The sequence below is a fragment of the Drosophila melanogaster genome, chromosome 2L (assembly GCF_000001215.4).
Source record: "Drosophila melanogaster chromosome 2L".
Classification (NCBI taxonomy): Eukaryota; Metazoa; Arthropoda; class Insecta; order Diptera; family Drosophilidae; genus Drosophila; species Drosophila melanogaster.
The window spans coordinates 6,586,359-6,602,031 of record NT_033779.5 but is presented as its reverse complement, the minus strand read 5'-3'; the positions used below and the strand labels follow the sequence as shown (position 1 = coordinate 6,602,031).

The 15,673-nt window shown below is 41.4% G+C and overlaps 1 protein-coding gene across 3 annotated transcripts in view; it reads left to right on the top strand.

Annotated features, from left to right (window-relative positions):
* Window positions 1–963: 963 nt before the first annotated feature.
* Dpp10 (Dipeptidyl peptidase 10) overlaps window positions 964–15,673 on the top strand; it is a 32,669-nt gene continuing 17,959 nt past the window's right edge. For all 3 annotated transcript variants that reach the window (NM_135207.3, NM_001298754.1, NM_001298753.1), the window contains exons 1-2: window positions 964–1,421; window positions 14,889–15,531. In NM_135207.3, the coding sequence (NP_609051.1) occupies window positions 15,502–15,531 (30 nt within the window). In that variant the 5' untranslated portion in view covers window positions 964–1,421; window positions 14,889–15,501. The remainder of the gene's footprint in view (window positions 1,422–14,888; window positions 15,532–15,673) is intronic.

The following is a 15,673-nucleotide window of genomic DNA, read 5'->3' as shown; positions in this document are numbered from 1 at the left end:
TGTGCACTTGTTTGCCGCAGTTGAACACGTGTAAAATCAACATGTTGTTCCTTGGCATATGTAAATAGCCCACCTTCCACCGAGTCCGAATCCGCATGGAAACTATCTCTCCTCGTTTTAAAGCGAAGCTGAGAGTTTTCCGCATTCACACACACACACACACACGCACGCACACTCACACTGAAGCCCGGGCTTTTCATCAACAAGTTTGCAGTGCTTGATTTTTGAATTTCTCGACTTCGGGCCGCTTCAAGAGCACAAACACAAGGGAACAGTGAAATTCACAGAAAATGTAACCAAACAAACAGATAAACACACGCTTACACACACAGCAGCATAAACCCCAACCCCCCCCCCCTCGCTACACTTCTTCCAACAGCCAAAACTTCCACTCCAGCTGAATCCTGTTCTGCCCTTCCGATCCCAAAAACTCCCTGCTTCAGGCTGTCCGCGTGCCTTACTTTTTTGTCTCTGCAATTTGTTTGGGAAAATAAAAGTTTTATCAAGCAAAAAGGCAGCACTCTCTCACAGGAAACAAAAAATTTCTCTTGGCGCTTCTCGTACACTGAGAGAAAGCCATGGGCGACGCAAATTGCTCACACAGTGGGTTAAGAATGATTGGAAATGGAAAAAGGATATACCCTGTTATAAACTACCTAAATAAAAAAAAAACATATTTATTTAGTTACATGTTTATTGAATTGTTTGTATGAAATTAAATTTTATACGAAAATTTCCAAAACTTTCCCGAAATATATAACACACTGTGCGCACAGCTGCTTTTCGGCGTGACGTTACGTATACGCAGTGGGTGCCCTGAGAGAGCGGCGCTGAGAGCAAAAGTCGAGCGAGAGAGCCGGAGAGCGGCAGTTGCGCTCTTTGCCGCAGTTCTGTTGTTGCTCCTGGCCTGGCCACACGACTTTTCCAGGGGTACTTCATCTGGCTGCGAATCTCGGGCTGCGTTCAGTTTCATCTGAGACGTTTGGCGCAGCGGTCGATAGCAGAGGAAATCTGGCCAAACGCTGTGAAAAAAAATACGAACAAGGAAAAAGAAGAAGGCGAAAACCTCAAAAATTCAGATAGCAAAACGTTAATTTCGAACTAAGTTATATACTTGAGGTTGTCAATGAACTTTTTCGCCGGTCGAAAACTTGAAGAGTGAATAGTGAAAAGTGATTCCGCAAGGACCTAGTCAAGTGTTGTGGTACTTGGGCGCTGGCGGAGTTTTGCATTTGCCGTCGCTAATTGTGCAGCTGACAGGCGGCAATCAGGAAGGAAAAACTTTTGCTCCTGCCGCCGGTAACGCTTCTTCCGCTTCTCGCACTTCATCCAAATCCGTGACCGAATCCCGGGAAATTGTACGCCTGCCAGGTCTCAAGCTGGACGATTACCGCAAAATGACACGTGTCAGGCGCATTGTGGTGAGTCGTCCTGAGAACCGAGAAAGGCTCGTCCTTTCAGCTGGCTGCTGCCCCAAGGCAACGGAATTCCCGCCTTTAAAGCGAAACACTTTAAACGCACTCTCACTTACTCACTCACTCACTTACTCATTCACAGACACACATTTTCCACCGACCGAATTTTTGCGGCATGCCATTTTTGCCCTTTTCAGCTCCAGCAAATTGAATTTCCCATTTTAACGCGTTTGCATGCCGACTTGCGAGAGCACCTCCCCCCTAACTTTTACTGCTAATTTTATATTTATTTTCATTTCCCATCGAATATCGCGCTCTTTGAACTTTGGCCATCATTCACCAATGGCTAATACTCAATACTCTTTTGCTGCGGGATATTTTAAAGGGTAGTTAACTGTAGCTTGTCAACTAGTATTTGGTTTTAAAGGAGGGAATTGACCTTACTCTAACCGATATGCCCGATCGGGTGAGTGTATCTTAAGCCATCGACGTGGTCACCTTATGCCGTTACACGACTTTTTATTTTACGATTATGGCTGCGTGGAAGAGCAGCAGAAAAGTGGGCAACCACGTTCACGTGACGTATACGCCCCGTATGTCCGTGAGGCTTTGCTACATTTTTATGCGTTTTGTGCCCCAAAATCGTGAGGTTAAATTTGAGAGGCACATACATAGAACAGCTAAACCTTATCGCCAAGTCGAGTTGGCTGCCAAAAACAGACACCCATTGAGCAAAAGAAATCGCGCATTAATTTCCAAGAGTCCTTATCTCAGCTTGTAGACTGGCCAACTGGCTCTTTTTTGGTTTTGGCAGCTCAACTGATAAAAGAACGCAAAAAGATTGCAACAAAAAAGTTCGCAAAAAATCGAAATGCAAATGCAGTTGGCGAAACTCTCGTGGAATTCACTTTTTTCTGGCTTAAATCTGCAACCTTTTAGGCTTATTTTGGGCAGCGCGATGCAAAGGTATGAAAATCCAGCGCAAATACGCGGTACCAAAAATGTTGGAAATAAAACCGAAAAAATGGCGATGTGAAAATGTCAAAACAGGCTACTGAAGCACTAAGTGGTGAGGCCCAATGTCGAGCATACGCCACGTTGGACACGAATTTGGGCAAATATTCCGGGCTAAGTTGATTGAACCTTGAACGTAAACTTTTTTCGCATTCACGGCAGCTTTTCTAGGTTATCAGTTATCCGTTTAGGGCTTTTACTTGCATTTGAACTTTGGATTTGGCTTTGGCCTCCAGGTAGATTTAAATAACGAATGCAGTCATCCCCGTTTCCGTTTCCGGTTTTTGGGGAAAATTTAATAAAATTTAATTCGGCATTTGTTTTTTAAGTAAACAGTGTGTGTTCCGTCAGCTATTTTGGTGAAAATTTAGACGAACATAGGTAATTTATTGCTGCGATTATATTTATTGCAAAATCGTGGGCTTAAAGGTGTGCTTGTATATGCGAAAATTGAATATATTTAAATTCAATGAATTTGGGCACCACAGTGGTTGAGCAATAAATATGGCAGAATAAGTGCTTAGTTTTCTACTTTTTATTTACGCAGATAAAATCATGAAATACACTTCTTTCTCAATAATAACGAACAACTTAATTTGTCCAACTTGTGCCCAAGTTCAGCCATTAAAGATCATCAATCTGGCCTCATTATTCAAAAGGCTCCTACCCGCAACCTTTTGGCTCGCATTAACCTGTTGTCAGCTATTTGCAAGCCTCGGAAAATGCCAGCTTTTCCTTGGCAGCCACGCCACACCACACACACATACATACACACGCACAGCGCCGTCACACAAATCAAACGTAACAGGCACTTGTAAAATGTCCTGCTCCTGGCTGCCGCCCCCACCATCGGAGGGCGTGGCCCTTGGCACAGCGCGTCACGTTTATCACAACAGGGCAATAAATTTCATTCGCCTTGCTACAACATTTTATGGTCTCTTCATTTTCGACAGCTGCAAAACATTCGAATCCGAATGCCTTTTGCATACTTGACGAGGCTTTGTCAATGCACATTATTATCTGCAGAGCACCGCCCATTTCGAACAAACATTTTATTTTGTCATTTTGATTGATGGCCATAAGCCGACATTCCCGCCCCGTGTTTGTTCGTCGTTTTAATTAAAGCGCCTGCTTGACGGGGCCGGGGCGTCTCGGAAAAGCGCGAAAAACTATGCTACGCTCGACGCAAGTTTTCCGCCAAGGTCGACGCGTCGGCACGCACACACTCTTTAAAAATATTATGCTTTCCGAATGGCTGTGCAGCGTTCGCCGCTAGGAAAACGTTTTTCTTTCTATTTTTTTTTTTTTTTTGGTCTGATTAAGGATGAGGTGAAGTCTGCTGGCACACAATCATTAGCAGAATGCTGTGCAGTTGATGGAGCGGTTGGTTCAGCTGGCTGATGATGGATGATGAATGCGGTTCCTGCGGCTTCGCAGGCAGCTGAGTCTTGAGGAATGCCAGAGCAAACGAAAGGATTAACTGGCTGGCATGGGGGGTTGAATCCAAAATTCCGTCTTGCCAAATTCCTTAAAAATTTTGATGCCATAAAAAGGGCCACTTTAATGTGAAATTTCGTTTGCTGGCATCTTCAGGCCGCCTTGTATATACCCCCATTTGGGCCAATCTCTACGCATTGCGTATACGCACTGTCATCCACGACACTGAATTTTAATAGCCTTGATTATGCACTAAAAAAAAATGAATGAAAGAGTCATGTCCGCGCGTCCATTACAGTTATGATCGCCCATGTCCGGTCATAGCATCCAGCTCAGGCCATTAGCCAGGTGAGGGTGTCTGGGAATGTACAATATATTCCGTCCGTTCGAAATTGAAGTGCCAAGCCAGCGGGCTGTCAACACCGCAGTGCGGGAACGACGACAACAACAGCACACGGACACGGCATAAAGCGGCTTGTTTGGGGCAAAGGGATGATGACAAAGGAGCAGCAGGACACCAGGACATCGGGACATCAGCCAGTAGACAGCACAAAAGGCTGTCAAAGACGAGGAGACGGACCAGAGCCCACTCGCTGGCAGACCAAAATTGCTTTTTGCTGTATAAAAACCGGGTAAACAGCAGCGGCAACATCAACAGCAACACCAAAGGCACCAGCCGCCTGTCAACGGGATCCTGGAAAGCCAGCAGGTGGCAGAATAGAGATGGCCCAGAATCCTTTAGAAAAATTATACAAATTTCACGCACTTCGCTGCGAGTCCTAGAATAGAATATATAGAACAATATTCTATTTACCCAAGCTCCTTCACCCTTAAAGAAAGATTTATATACAATACTAGAGAGCCACACCAATATGAAATATTTGTTAAAACCTCAATCGAACATCTCTCATTAGCGCAGTATGAATTTAACTTTGAAGTGTTGGAACTAACTGGTTTCCATGCTGTAACCACATCAGCTAAGAATATTGCCACAGCAAACTAATTGCATTATGTCCTTCTAATGTGATGCAAATTACTTATGTATGCGCCTTTAATAATGATGTTAGTAAGATAATCATATAGCCATGTCTAACAAGTGCACAAAATTTGTGCATTCAGTAGGAGAATGGAAATTATTCAACTCAGAAATTGTGTATTTCCCAGATTAACTAATGTAGGTGTTGCTGATTCAATAGCCTACAGAACATGTAGCTCAATAAGCACCGCAGCAATTCTGTTGTATAATTTAATAATAAATTATTTTATTTAACAGCCCGTTGTCAAATGTTCAACACCTCTCCGCTTCGTCGTTTTAGCCGCTAACTTTTCAGAATGACCCATCACGTGGTCAGCTTCAGGCGAAATTAGAGCCACAAAGTTGAAAAAAAAAAGAAAACAGAACTACGAGTGGAATATGATGATAAAGTAGAAATACATATTTCCATGTATATGCGAATACATATTTTTGCCATTTTTGCGGCGCGGTCGGAAACACTTTAGTGTTTGCACGGGGCATTTTAATTAAGCTAAACAAGCACACCGAAAGCAACTACATACATTTTCCTGGAAAACCCTGAGCCAAATAAAAGAGCAAATTGAGGTGGGATTCTATGCGTTTAATGCTGCCGCACGCTTCATTTCATTTCAATTTGAAGTTTTCTCTACCTTTACTTTTTATATCTGGCTGCGGCTGCCAATTATGCCAGTAAGTTGCTTTATTGTACGAGGGTCATGGCACACTGCTCCTCGATTCTTGGGAATGGCTGCCATTCCTTCTCGCAATTCTACGTCCTGCTCGACGTCGTCTTGGTGTTGCTTTATTAAACCTTAGCAGCGCAATCACCGAAATGAGCGCACCCACACAAACCCAGAAAAGTAGGCACACACACACACACACACGTGCAGATGTAGCACACATTGCAGGATTGTGCTAAAACACCTCCGAGGGCACGTGCAACATTTGTATCTAAATTTGAATGTCTCTGCCGCCAGAACGCTTCACCTTGCACACGAGCTTATTCTCACACAGACAGTTGCAGAAGTACTTATAGGAATATATATACAACACACAAACACACACAGCCACATAAAGGAAGCAACAATTTTCACTTTTACCAGGATCCTTGTTTACAAGGTTGGCCTCAAAAGTTTCGAAAACAGCGGAAGAAATTAAACAGATTTATTTGCTTCAGGATGTGACCTCATTGATGAAAGATTGTTTTCTTTAGCTAAGGAAATATAGTAAATAAATAGTAGTATTATTATTTCTAGCTTTCTAGATACTTTATTACATATTGTTAAAATTAAGTTCTTCGCTATTCGTTAGAATTGTAATCCAAATAACCCACGAAATATTTTCACTAACTCCATTGAAACTTTTGCTGAATAAGTCAATGATAAATAAAATATCTTTGACAATCGGAGGGAAAATTTTCTTTTAATTTACTTGAAACTTTCGAGATTGAGCAATTAATCTGGCGAAATCATAAGATTTCACTGACAAACACATTTTCCTAGGCAAATGATTCTGAAAACTTACTCCTGCAGAGTGAAAAACTTTATCCAAGTTGGAGAAAAGTTTATGCTTGGACAAAACTGGAAACCACCCGTTAGCATTACCTACCCACTTATACACCTAGCCGCTCAATGCCATGTCCATTCAACCTTGCAGTCACTTTTCCACCCAATGCCACCCACTGCCACCTCCTTTCCAGTGGCGTCTCCCCAATGATTCCCAACATTTCGTTCTGGCCCAAATGCGTTCGCATCAAACTATATAACACGTTCATATTTCTTTCGGTTCGTTACCCATTTAATATTAAAGCAAATTGCTGACTGAGTTGCCCTCTCCACTGAAAATAAATGGGGCTTTTGATTGGAGAAAATGTTTGCTATTTGAGATTTAATATTATAAATTGCAGAATTATATAAATTAGATATATATATTTTGTAAATAACTATAAATATATGAAGAATATTTTCCGTTCTGTTTTGTTCTATGAAATAATAATGAAACAATTTTAATTGTCTAGTTGTCTATGTTTTTTCTCTGTGCACTTTTATACTCCGAAGTCAGGTAGTTTGTCTTAGGTCGTTTTGTTCTTTTTTAGGGAACATTTCTCAGCCGTTACGAACACTAAATGATATGCAAATAAAAACGTGGCTCAGGTACGTGAAGAGGCCCCGTCCACGTGTGAAAAGAAATGGCACGGAGAAAGTGAAATCGTACAGGCAAATGGGAACGAAGGGCTACTTAAATTCAAATTTAAATGGTGTGCTTCATTTGAGCGGCGGCAATTACTCGCTTCCACCTGGCATATGGAAAACTTTTCGCTCCCTTGCCTTAATTAACATAATTATGACCAGAAGCTGGGAGAACTTAGTTCCAAAGTTCACCATGCCCTTTTCGGCAAAGTTCGCCATCATTTTCAGTTTTTGGGAGCTGCGCCTGCGAGAAAAGAAGTGCAGAATTCTAGGAGCTGGAGGGAGTGAGCTCGGTGTTCAGATTTGTTTTTGTGGCACCCACAGCTATTTATCTTAAACGCGAGCTCCCCCAGAGTATGCAACATAAGTACTGCTCACACACACACATACGCATGCGGAGAGGCAGGACTTGAACACACACACACACACACAGACCGCTGCACCTCGTGTTGAGTGCACTTTCCACTTTCACTTTGCGCTCGCTTGTTGACTGCTTCCATCTCACGTTTCGCTCTCTTTGCTGCAGCCCATCCACTTTCATTATTTGCGTTTAACTCACGCAAGTCTCGCACCACACACACACACACACACACACACACACAGTCACGCAGCAGGGACCCACACACATACACACGTATGTGCACACAGGCACAAAGCACTTTCCATTGTCATTTGCGCCTCAACGTATGCTATGCATCCTGCCGCTGACTCATGTCCATGCGGTGAAAATTCCATTTCAGCAGCATTTTCATCTCTCATCATACTCTTCAAATGGGCATCATAGTTGGCTTGTTAGGCATCTTTTTTTTACCTTCATCGGAAGGGAATGTGCTGTCATTAATGCAGTGACATGTGAATGAGTTGCTTGTTCACTTGGGTGTTTTTTAAAAGTCTAAAACTCCTTTAGAGAGCCTAGAAAATTAGGGTTTAATAAACTTTAATATATTCAGTACAATTAATAGAATTCAGTACAAATGTAATACCGTATTTTATATATTTTGTGTACTACATATATTATATATAATAGTATTATTTCAACGGGATTAAAACAAATCAAACTTTTACACTACTCAACTATGATTGATTTAAATCACTACACCCAGCAATAGCTATAAAAATCCCTTGACTGATTATATAAAGCTATAACTTTAACACCAATCTCTGAACTGAATAGGGCCATTATATAAAGTCTATTATTGAAACAAACACACGAAATAGTTGTCCCAGAAGAGCACATAAGCTGCTGCTATTGTGTGACAGGACATTTCGTCTATTGTTTATTCTTTTAGCCAACAGCATTTTGTGCTTACTAACTGGACACCCACTAGTCCATTGCCGCCCATTGCCCTCCTTCAAACTTATGCAGCAAGTTTATGCCATTTCATTTTTGTTGTATTTGCGTTTGTGTTTGACACTTGTTTTTGTTTTCGTTCCACAGAGGGCGCTGCGGACAATGGGGATGTGAGGATGGTAGGGATGGTGGGCATGGGGAACATGGGAACATACAGTTTTTGTCATGTTTGTTGATTGTGAAAGTTGCTGAAGCGCTTTTTAACAGTTTTCGTGACACTTTTCCGTACTGAGCGGCCATGGCATGTATATTTTATGTTTTGTTGCCGCTGGTCAACGGCAGACAGGACAGGGATAGCAGAGCAGGGTGCAAAGCCAGGACGAACAGGACACATGGCTGGCTGACATGGCTGGGGTGACCTTAATGCACCAATGACATGTTCGAGTGGAAAGCATCCGACCTGCACGCCTGTCATTTCTACCTTTCCTGTGCCATCGGTATGTCTATAATGCAATTTTCCGGTCATTCGAAACCAACTCGAAACGAAAACTATGAATAATTTATAAGACATGAGCTGCAGAAATGGTTGAAAAAAAAGGATTATCCACCAATTGGTATTGCAATTGAAAATTATGGCTGCCGGTGGGTGGACTGAGTGCCCCGGGTGGTTGCACTGCGGCTCGATTGCGGTGCCAAATTAATCCAGTTCCTGCAGCACGGCACTGTATCGCATGTGGCAAGGACGTTCGCAAAACTTTTCCATGCCGCATTCCATTTCCTAAAGAGTCTTTCCAAATAGTTTTCGTTGTCGATTCCACCTCTGCGTCTTGCCAATCCGATTGAATTGCCGATTGTAATGAGTTTTTGTGGCCGCCTTAGTTAGCCGCTTTCTGTGGGACCTTTCAAAATGCGGGCAGTTCGATAAATGCTTATTTATAGAAGGATCAAATGCAGTCGAAGGATATCCACTCACAAAGCTGAATACATGGCCAATGGCCAATTAAAATTGCTTTCTGCTATTTGTGCCTTCTAAGAAGGCAATCAAAATGACCAAAATGAACATAATCAAGACCATATACTTTATTTTATGATTAAAGTAGTATCTTTTTGAGGTTTTTATGCGATATTTTTTGTTGTATTATCTCTGCCGAATTGTACTTTAAACACTTTGAATTTGGACATTTATCTGGAACCATTACTCAACGGCTGGCCCATCAATCTGACTCACCTCGTACGAACTTTCGATATATGTATATGTGCCCATGTAAGATTCTTTCGAGCGGCCAAAACAAATTACGCTCCATAAACATCAATCAGCGGAGCATCTTTGTTCGATAGAAATTGAATTCTTGAATGTAGCCAACTAATGGCGCATTTTCAATTGAAATTGAAATTATATTCGTGTTTATACATATAAGAATGCTTCATTAAGTTATTAACATCAGCTAGATGTGTTTATTTGTGTTCTCTCATCGTTTTCTCTATTAAAAGGGTTCAAATAAGCAAGAATTTTATTTACTTTGGCAAATAAATTTATTGTTAGTAATTAAATTTCATATGAAATGTAGTGTATTAAACACATGTTTACTTTTCAATAGTTCTTTTTCACTTTTGCGAAAACAATTCTCAATTATGCCATAAATAATTTTCTTCTGGTTTTCAATTTTAATTAATGAGTCTCACACACGGGGGTGCCCGCATAAATAAATAAAGCTATTTAATTGAAAGATTTTACCAGGAAAATTGAAAAATATATGGAAATTTCTTGGGATCTTCGAGACACTTGATTCGCTCAATACCCCAGATATCTGTCAATCTGTCAGATGAGAGGAAACGTCTTTTGACTGACCACAGAAAAGATGCTAAAATCATTTTCAGCTTTTCGTCTGACACAAGCAGACAGTCGAGCGATGGGAAAAAATCTTTGCATTTACTTGCAGTCTCACAATTCTTCGGCTTTGTTTGTTGGCTTAGCGTAAAATATTGTGTATACGACAGGTTGTACATTAAAAGCTTTTGCCGCAATAATCAAAACATTTCCATGTTATTTATAGTTATTTTTCTTACGTGTGCTGTGGTAGGGGTAATGTTATGGAATATATTTTCAGGGTAATATTCAAACAAGGTCTCTGAAAATCGAATTTTCAAATTAACACACTAATATTATAAAAACCACAGGAGATTTTTCATGTGCCGGTTCCAGTCCTGAGTAAATATAATTTAAACAATTCCCGCCTTTATTTATTTAAAACCCATACAATTGACCTATTGATTACTATGAAAACAAATATATTTACCCAAGACGTCGACAAGTGCGTTTATCTGTAGTAAATCTCTCAATTAAAGAAAACAAATTTCGAATAAATTAGAATAAATGTGTGAAGTCAATTCTGCGAACATTGAACTGAACTTTCGATTAATTATCCCCAATAGGTCATCGGCATATCAGCTTATATATATATATCTTTTATGCAATTCTTACAATATCTGAAATCGAACAATTGCACTTTGTTCATTGTCTCATCGTATATATTATATGTATTTATTTGGATTTTCCTCCCTTTGTCTCCAGTTTTCCCGAAGCTGTTTTGAGCCTGTTTATTATTGTAGAATATTTTCATGCCGATTTTTACAATTTTGAGGCGGTCGTGCTTGTTTTGATAATTTTTTGAACGCGCTCGCTGGAAATTTTCTTCTTCTCTCTGGCTTTTATGTAATTTTATTTTTTTTCGCGGTCTTGACTTTTACAAGGTGAAAAATGTTCTAAGGAAATGTGGGCCATAAATTTACAGTGAAATTGCCTCAAAGAAGAAAAATCGAAATAAAGCAAACACGGAACGAGCCAAAACCAAACGAAACGAGGAGACAGTGACATGGACATGAACTTGTCTCTTATTCCTTGTCATTTGTCGTCGTCTTTATTTGTTTACTTACTTTGGCCAACTTCCCATCTAATTTGGCTTTTATGCCTCGCTCTACAATTGGACAATCTTCCGTCTCAGCCGCCGCCATACCAGTTAACTAGTCTTGTTTTCTTGTGGGCCACTTTCAATTTTTTTTTTGCCTATTCTCGCCGAAAGTTTCCTTCAGCTGTCTGGGCAAACATGTCGAGCATTTTGTTCGCTTCAATAGCCAGGCGACTAGCCTGTTTATGGCCTATAAGCCACCGCGTTCTGTGCTGGCCATAAAGTGTTGGCGCCATTCGGCGGAAGTATCTAAAATCAACAGCGATGCTGGCCAAATCAGCTGTAACTTAGCCTATAATTCAATGGCCTAGAAGTACCTTATAAGCCGGACTTTTTCACGCCACTGGTTATGAGGTGTGTCTTTTTGAAACTAGAATCATGTCCTGCATTCGTGGGATGAACTTTTATTGATTATTTATTTGTTCCTTAGTTGTGTGACATCCAAAAATATCGGCATCACTGCGTAAAAAGCACTTCAGTCTCGAGACAAATCAACTGCTGTTGGCCAGAGGCAGGCATCTAAATTTGGTAGTCACTACATTGTTGCTGGCAAATTTGAACTGGTAGCTGTTGGAAGTTGGCTGTCGAGAGGGAAATCTTGTTTTCACCAAGGCCGAAGGGCTCATGCCGTGCCATAAGAGACAATTTGTTTGGTCCTGATTTAAGCCGCTTCTGGTTGGGCTTCCCCCGAAAGCATTTATTATTTTTTTTTAATTAAATCTTCATTTTTCTGCAACGTGCGTGTGGCGGGGGCTTAAAGCCAAATGAAAGGCTGATGAATGACGGCCACCGCTGGGCTTAATGGTGAGCGAAGAACAGGAGCGGAGTTAAGAGCCATAATGTCGGTCTACAGACTGCAGATTGCAGTCTGGACGAAAATATCATCCCACCCGCAACCCTTGACCTCGGCAGCAACATTGAAACCCATTTAAGTTGAGTTCGCTGGGGGAAGCGAATGCCACTAATTAAGCCTAATGGCGCATGAAACATGCATTAAAACTAATGTGCAAGCCTCGTCGCCGTCGCAATAGTCAACAAAAGGGGTGGAGGGGTGGAGCTGATGGCCTTGCCACTTGTGTCCCACTGGGTGGCCCCCGTTTGCCACCCCGTTTAATGGAGCCGGCCTAATTTTATGCTACGCAATATTTTGCTGTGAAAGTGCTGCTGAAATTAGGGGGAGAGGGGCGGCAAATGGGCGGGGCAAAAGGATAAAATAATCAAATCAAGCTGACTGCAAGCAAACGGGATCGACAACGGGACCGACCATTGCTCCAGTTCTTGCTGGCGGACTCCTGATCTTCGTGTGGTCATTGAAGCAATAAATTTAAAATTTTTGCAAAGTGCCAGCAGTCCGATACGAATGATATACTGGCAGTGCGCTGGGAATTTGTGTGTGTGGCACTTTATGAAACGGCACTCGTCCTTCAACCGGAAGTGACTTACGCACGGTTGCATCATGCCGGAAGTCGTTGTCAGAGCGAGATAGAACAATAAGAGTAGGATGGGCAATAGAGTCTCCCATTATTCGAGTGAATGTCAACATGTTGATAACAAAACGCATGAAACCAAGTTGCAAAGAAAGCTAAAAAAAAAACTTTTCAAAGTATAAAAACGGAAAATACGAACCGAGGAATTTACCACGCACTGAATTTTCCATAAAAAGTTGCATAATAAATTTAATTGCAACTATTAAGCCGTGGAATTCGTAAAGAGGCACGTGCTTTAACTGCATAAAGAAGGTATACAAAATTGTTTAGATACGATTTTTTATACGATTTCTCAACAGTTTTTATAGCAGTATTTTAATGAAGATTCTAAAAATGCTTATATGGTTTCCGGTATCCTTAGAAGGAGCCGTAAATTACAATCCCTGGGTCAGCAGAACTCCGCCATTCGGAGCCATCACAAAATATGCAAAATGTTTTGTTTTACTTGGCTGCGAGGAGTATTTCAATGGTACATTGTTCGAGGTAAAAATGAAAATCATTTTTATGAAAACAATACCATTCGCGCTTGGCTGCGTAAGAAATAATACAAAACAGTATGGCAAAAGAACATAACAAAAGTCCCAAACAATTTGGCTACGTAAAAATTAATGAAATTTATGTTAGCAGCTACACATGCACATATATCAAAAATTGCCATTGTTCCCAAAAGTGACGTTTAGGTCGAGGATTGTGTTTTCTTTCATACATTTTGCTTAAATTTATAGTTGAGCATGCCGGTGGAGGTGAAAGGCGGGCAGAAGCCCCACAATGACCAAAGTTTATGCATTGTAATGCGCTTCGAGGAAGCGGAGTGCACAGTGAATGCTCCCCAAAGATGACTCAGGCGAATGATAAACACTCTTCCCTTCCAAAACCTCTCCCCTCTTGCTGCCATGGGGCTATTGTAGATTATTTGTGTGTCATTGGCTATTTAAGCCAAAGCTTCTCTTGGGGCCAAGAACAAGTTTTAACGCTTTTTCGACAGGAATATGTATGCTGCTTTTATTTGGATGTGGTGTCATTTGTCTTCCTCATGCCGTCGAGCTACAAAGCTGACATTCAGGGTAATTATAGTATACATATAGAAAATGGCTTTGATAGCCTTTGGATTATGGGGATAACACTCGCTTGATCCTCTTGTGGCTCGGAAAGCTGTTGAGTCATTGAAGCAGCAGAAAATCGGTTTTCACCTCTTATTTAAATTTAAACTTAATTATTTTTGTAGCCTATAAACTTATTTATTCATATGATGGCGATCACTTGAAATTCTCTTTAACACCACAAACAAATGTTACGGACTTTAGCCCAATTTCCACCCAACTATGAATGTCTCTCCACATCTGCACATACCCTGTAGTCATTGTTAACTGTGCATGCATTTTGCATAATAAGCTACTTATAAGCGGTACCAAGAAAAAAAAAGCAAAGGAGCGAGAAAAAACTTGCCATAACTTAAATTGAAAATGTAATGCTATTAACACTGCTCTCTGCCACTGCACCCTGCCCCATGGATTTAATTTGCATATAACAGAGCAGTCGTGTTTAAAGTGTAGCAACCACGCCCCCTTTTCCACCGTCTGCGACATTTTGCATAATAAACAGATTAGTTTTTTGGGTTTACCTGCATGTTTCTACCCACCAATCGAAAAGTACAAGACTGGAAACATACATAGTCGCAGTACATGTAATTAGAACTAACATCGCCTGCTTTTGGGCAGCGGCCTTTGTTTATGCAAATATTTAAGCACTAGACTACTTAACCCACATTCAAATGCCAGCAAAGCCCAACACAGACAAGAACGAAAGTATGCAGCATGTGTCATGTTATATAAGCACAACCCTAACACCCCCGCATATACACACACACGCACACACGACCAAGGCTAAAAGCACAACAAACAACAAATTGGCACTAACAACAACAACACACGGTGCATATGAACAGCAACCAAGAACAACAACAACACCAACAAAACACCAGAGCAACAAGAAAATGTTTAAGCAAGAAGTGAATTTTAAAATATCGTGTGTGTTTTTTCTTCCCCACTCCAAAACCCACTCTATTCCAATTTAGCGCTTGGCCTAAAAGTATGCTGCATCATTAGTGTCTCAACAACGGGCACAACTACACCAACGCCTACTACAACTACAACTACACCAACAAAGGATGAACTGTGCTGGCTGCAGCTGGGAAAACTAAGAATGCACGCTCATTAGGCGGTGCAGACGCGGCGAGCAAAAGCGCACTGCGAGTTCCTAAGTCAAACGTCGAAAAAACAACGCCCCTACCAAACCATAATTAGCAACAACAAAACAAGAAGCACAGGGCAACGGGGCGTGGTCGACGCAAGGCGGAAGGACAGCTGGCAAAAGTCAAGGACGAAAGTTGCCGAATAATTCGCGAAAGCATGACCATGGGTAGTAACTTCAGTTATCTCGAATCCCACCAGACGCCCAAGGCGGACGCAGCGAGCTGATTTTCACAACTAGACAAATAGCCAGAGCTTGCGAATAAATCGCCTGGTGCAGCTGATAGATTCGATTAGCAGTCTGAAAAGCATAAAGCCAGCGGACCACAGAGACAACAGCCGGCGGCTTCTTTAATTTGTCAACCAAACAACACCCACCCCACCGCGCCCATCGGACATCCGCTAAATCCATCGCCGTAAGCCCACAAATATCGCGTCATGCCGGAGCAGGATAATTACGATGATGAGGTAATTTCTTTTGTTACACATTTTGCGTACGCAGCCAGCAGAGGAATATGTTTTGAGCCCAAATATAATTAGGCATAATTAATTTTAAAAACAAATATTTTCCGGTCTGCGTGTGTGCGTGTGCCGATATCCTGAGTTTCCG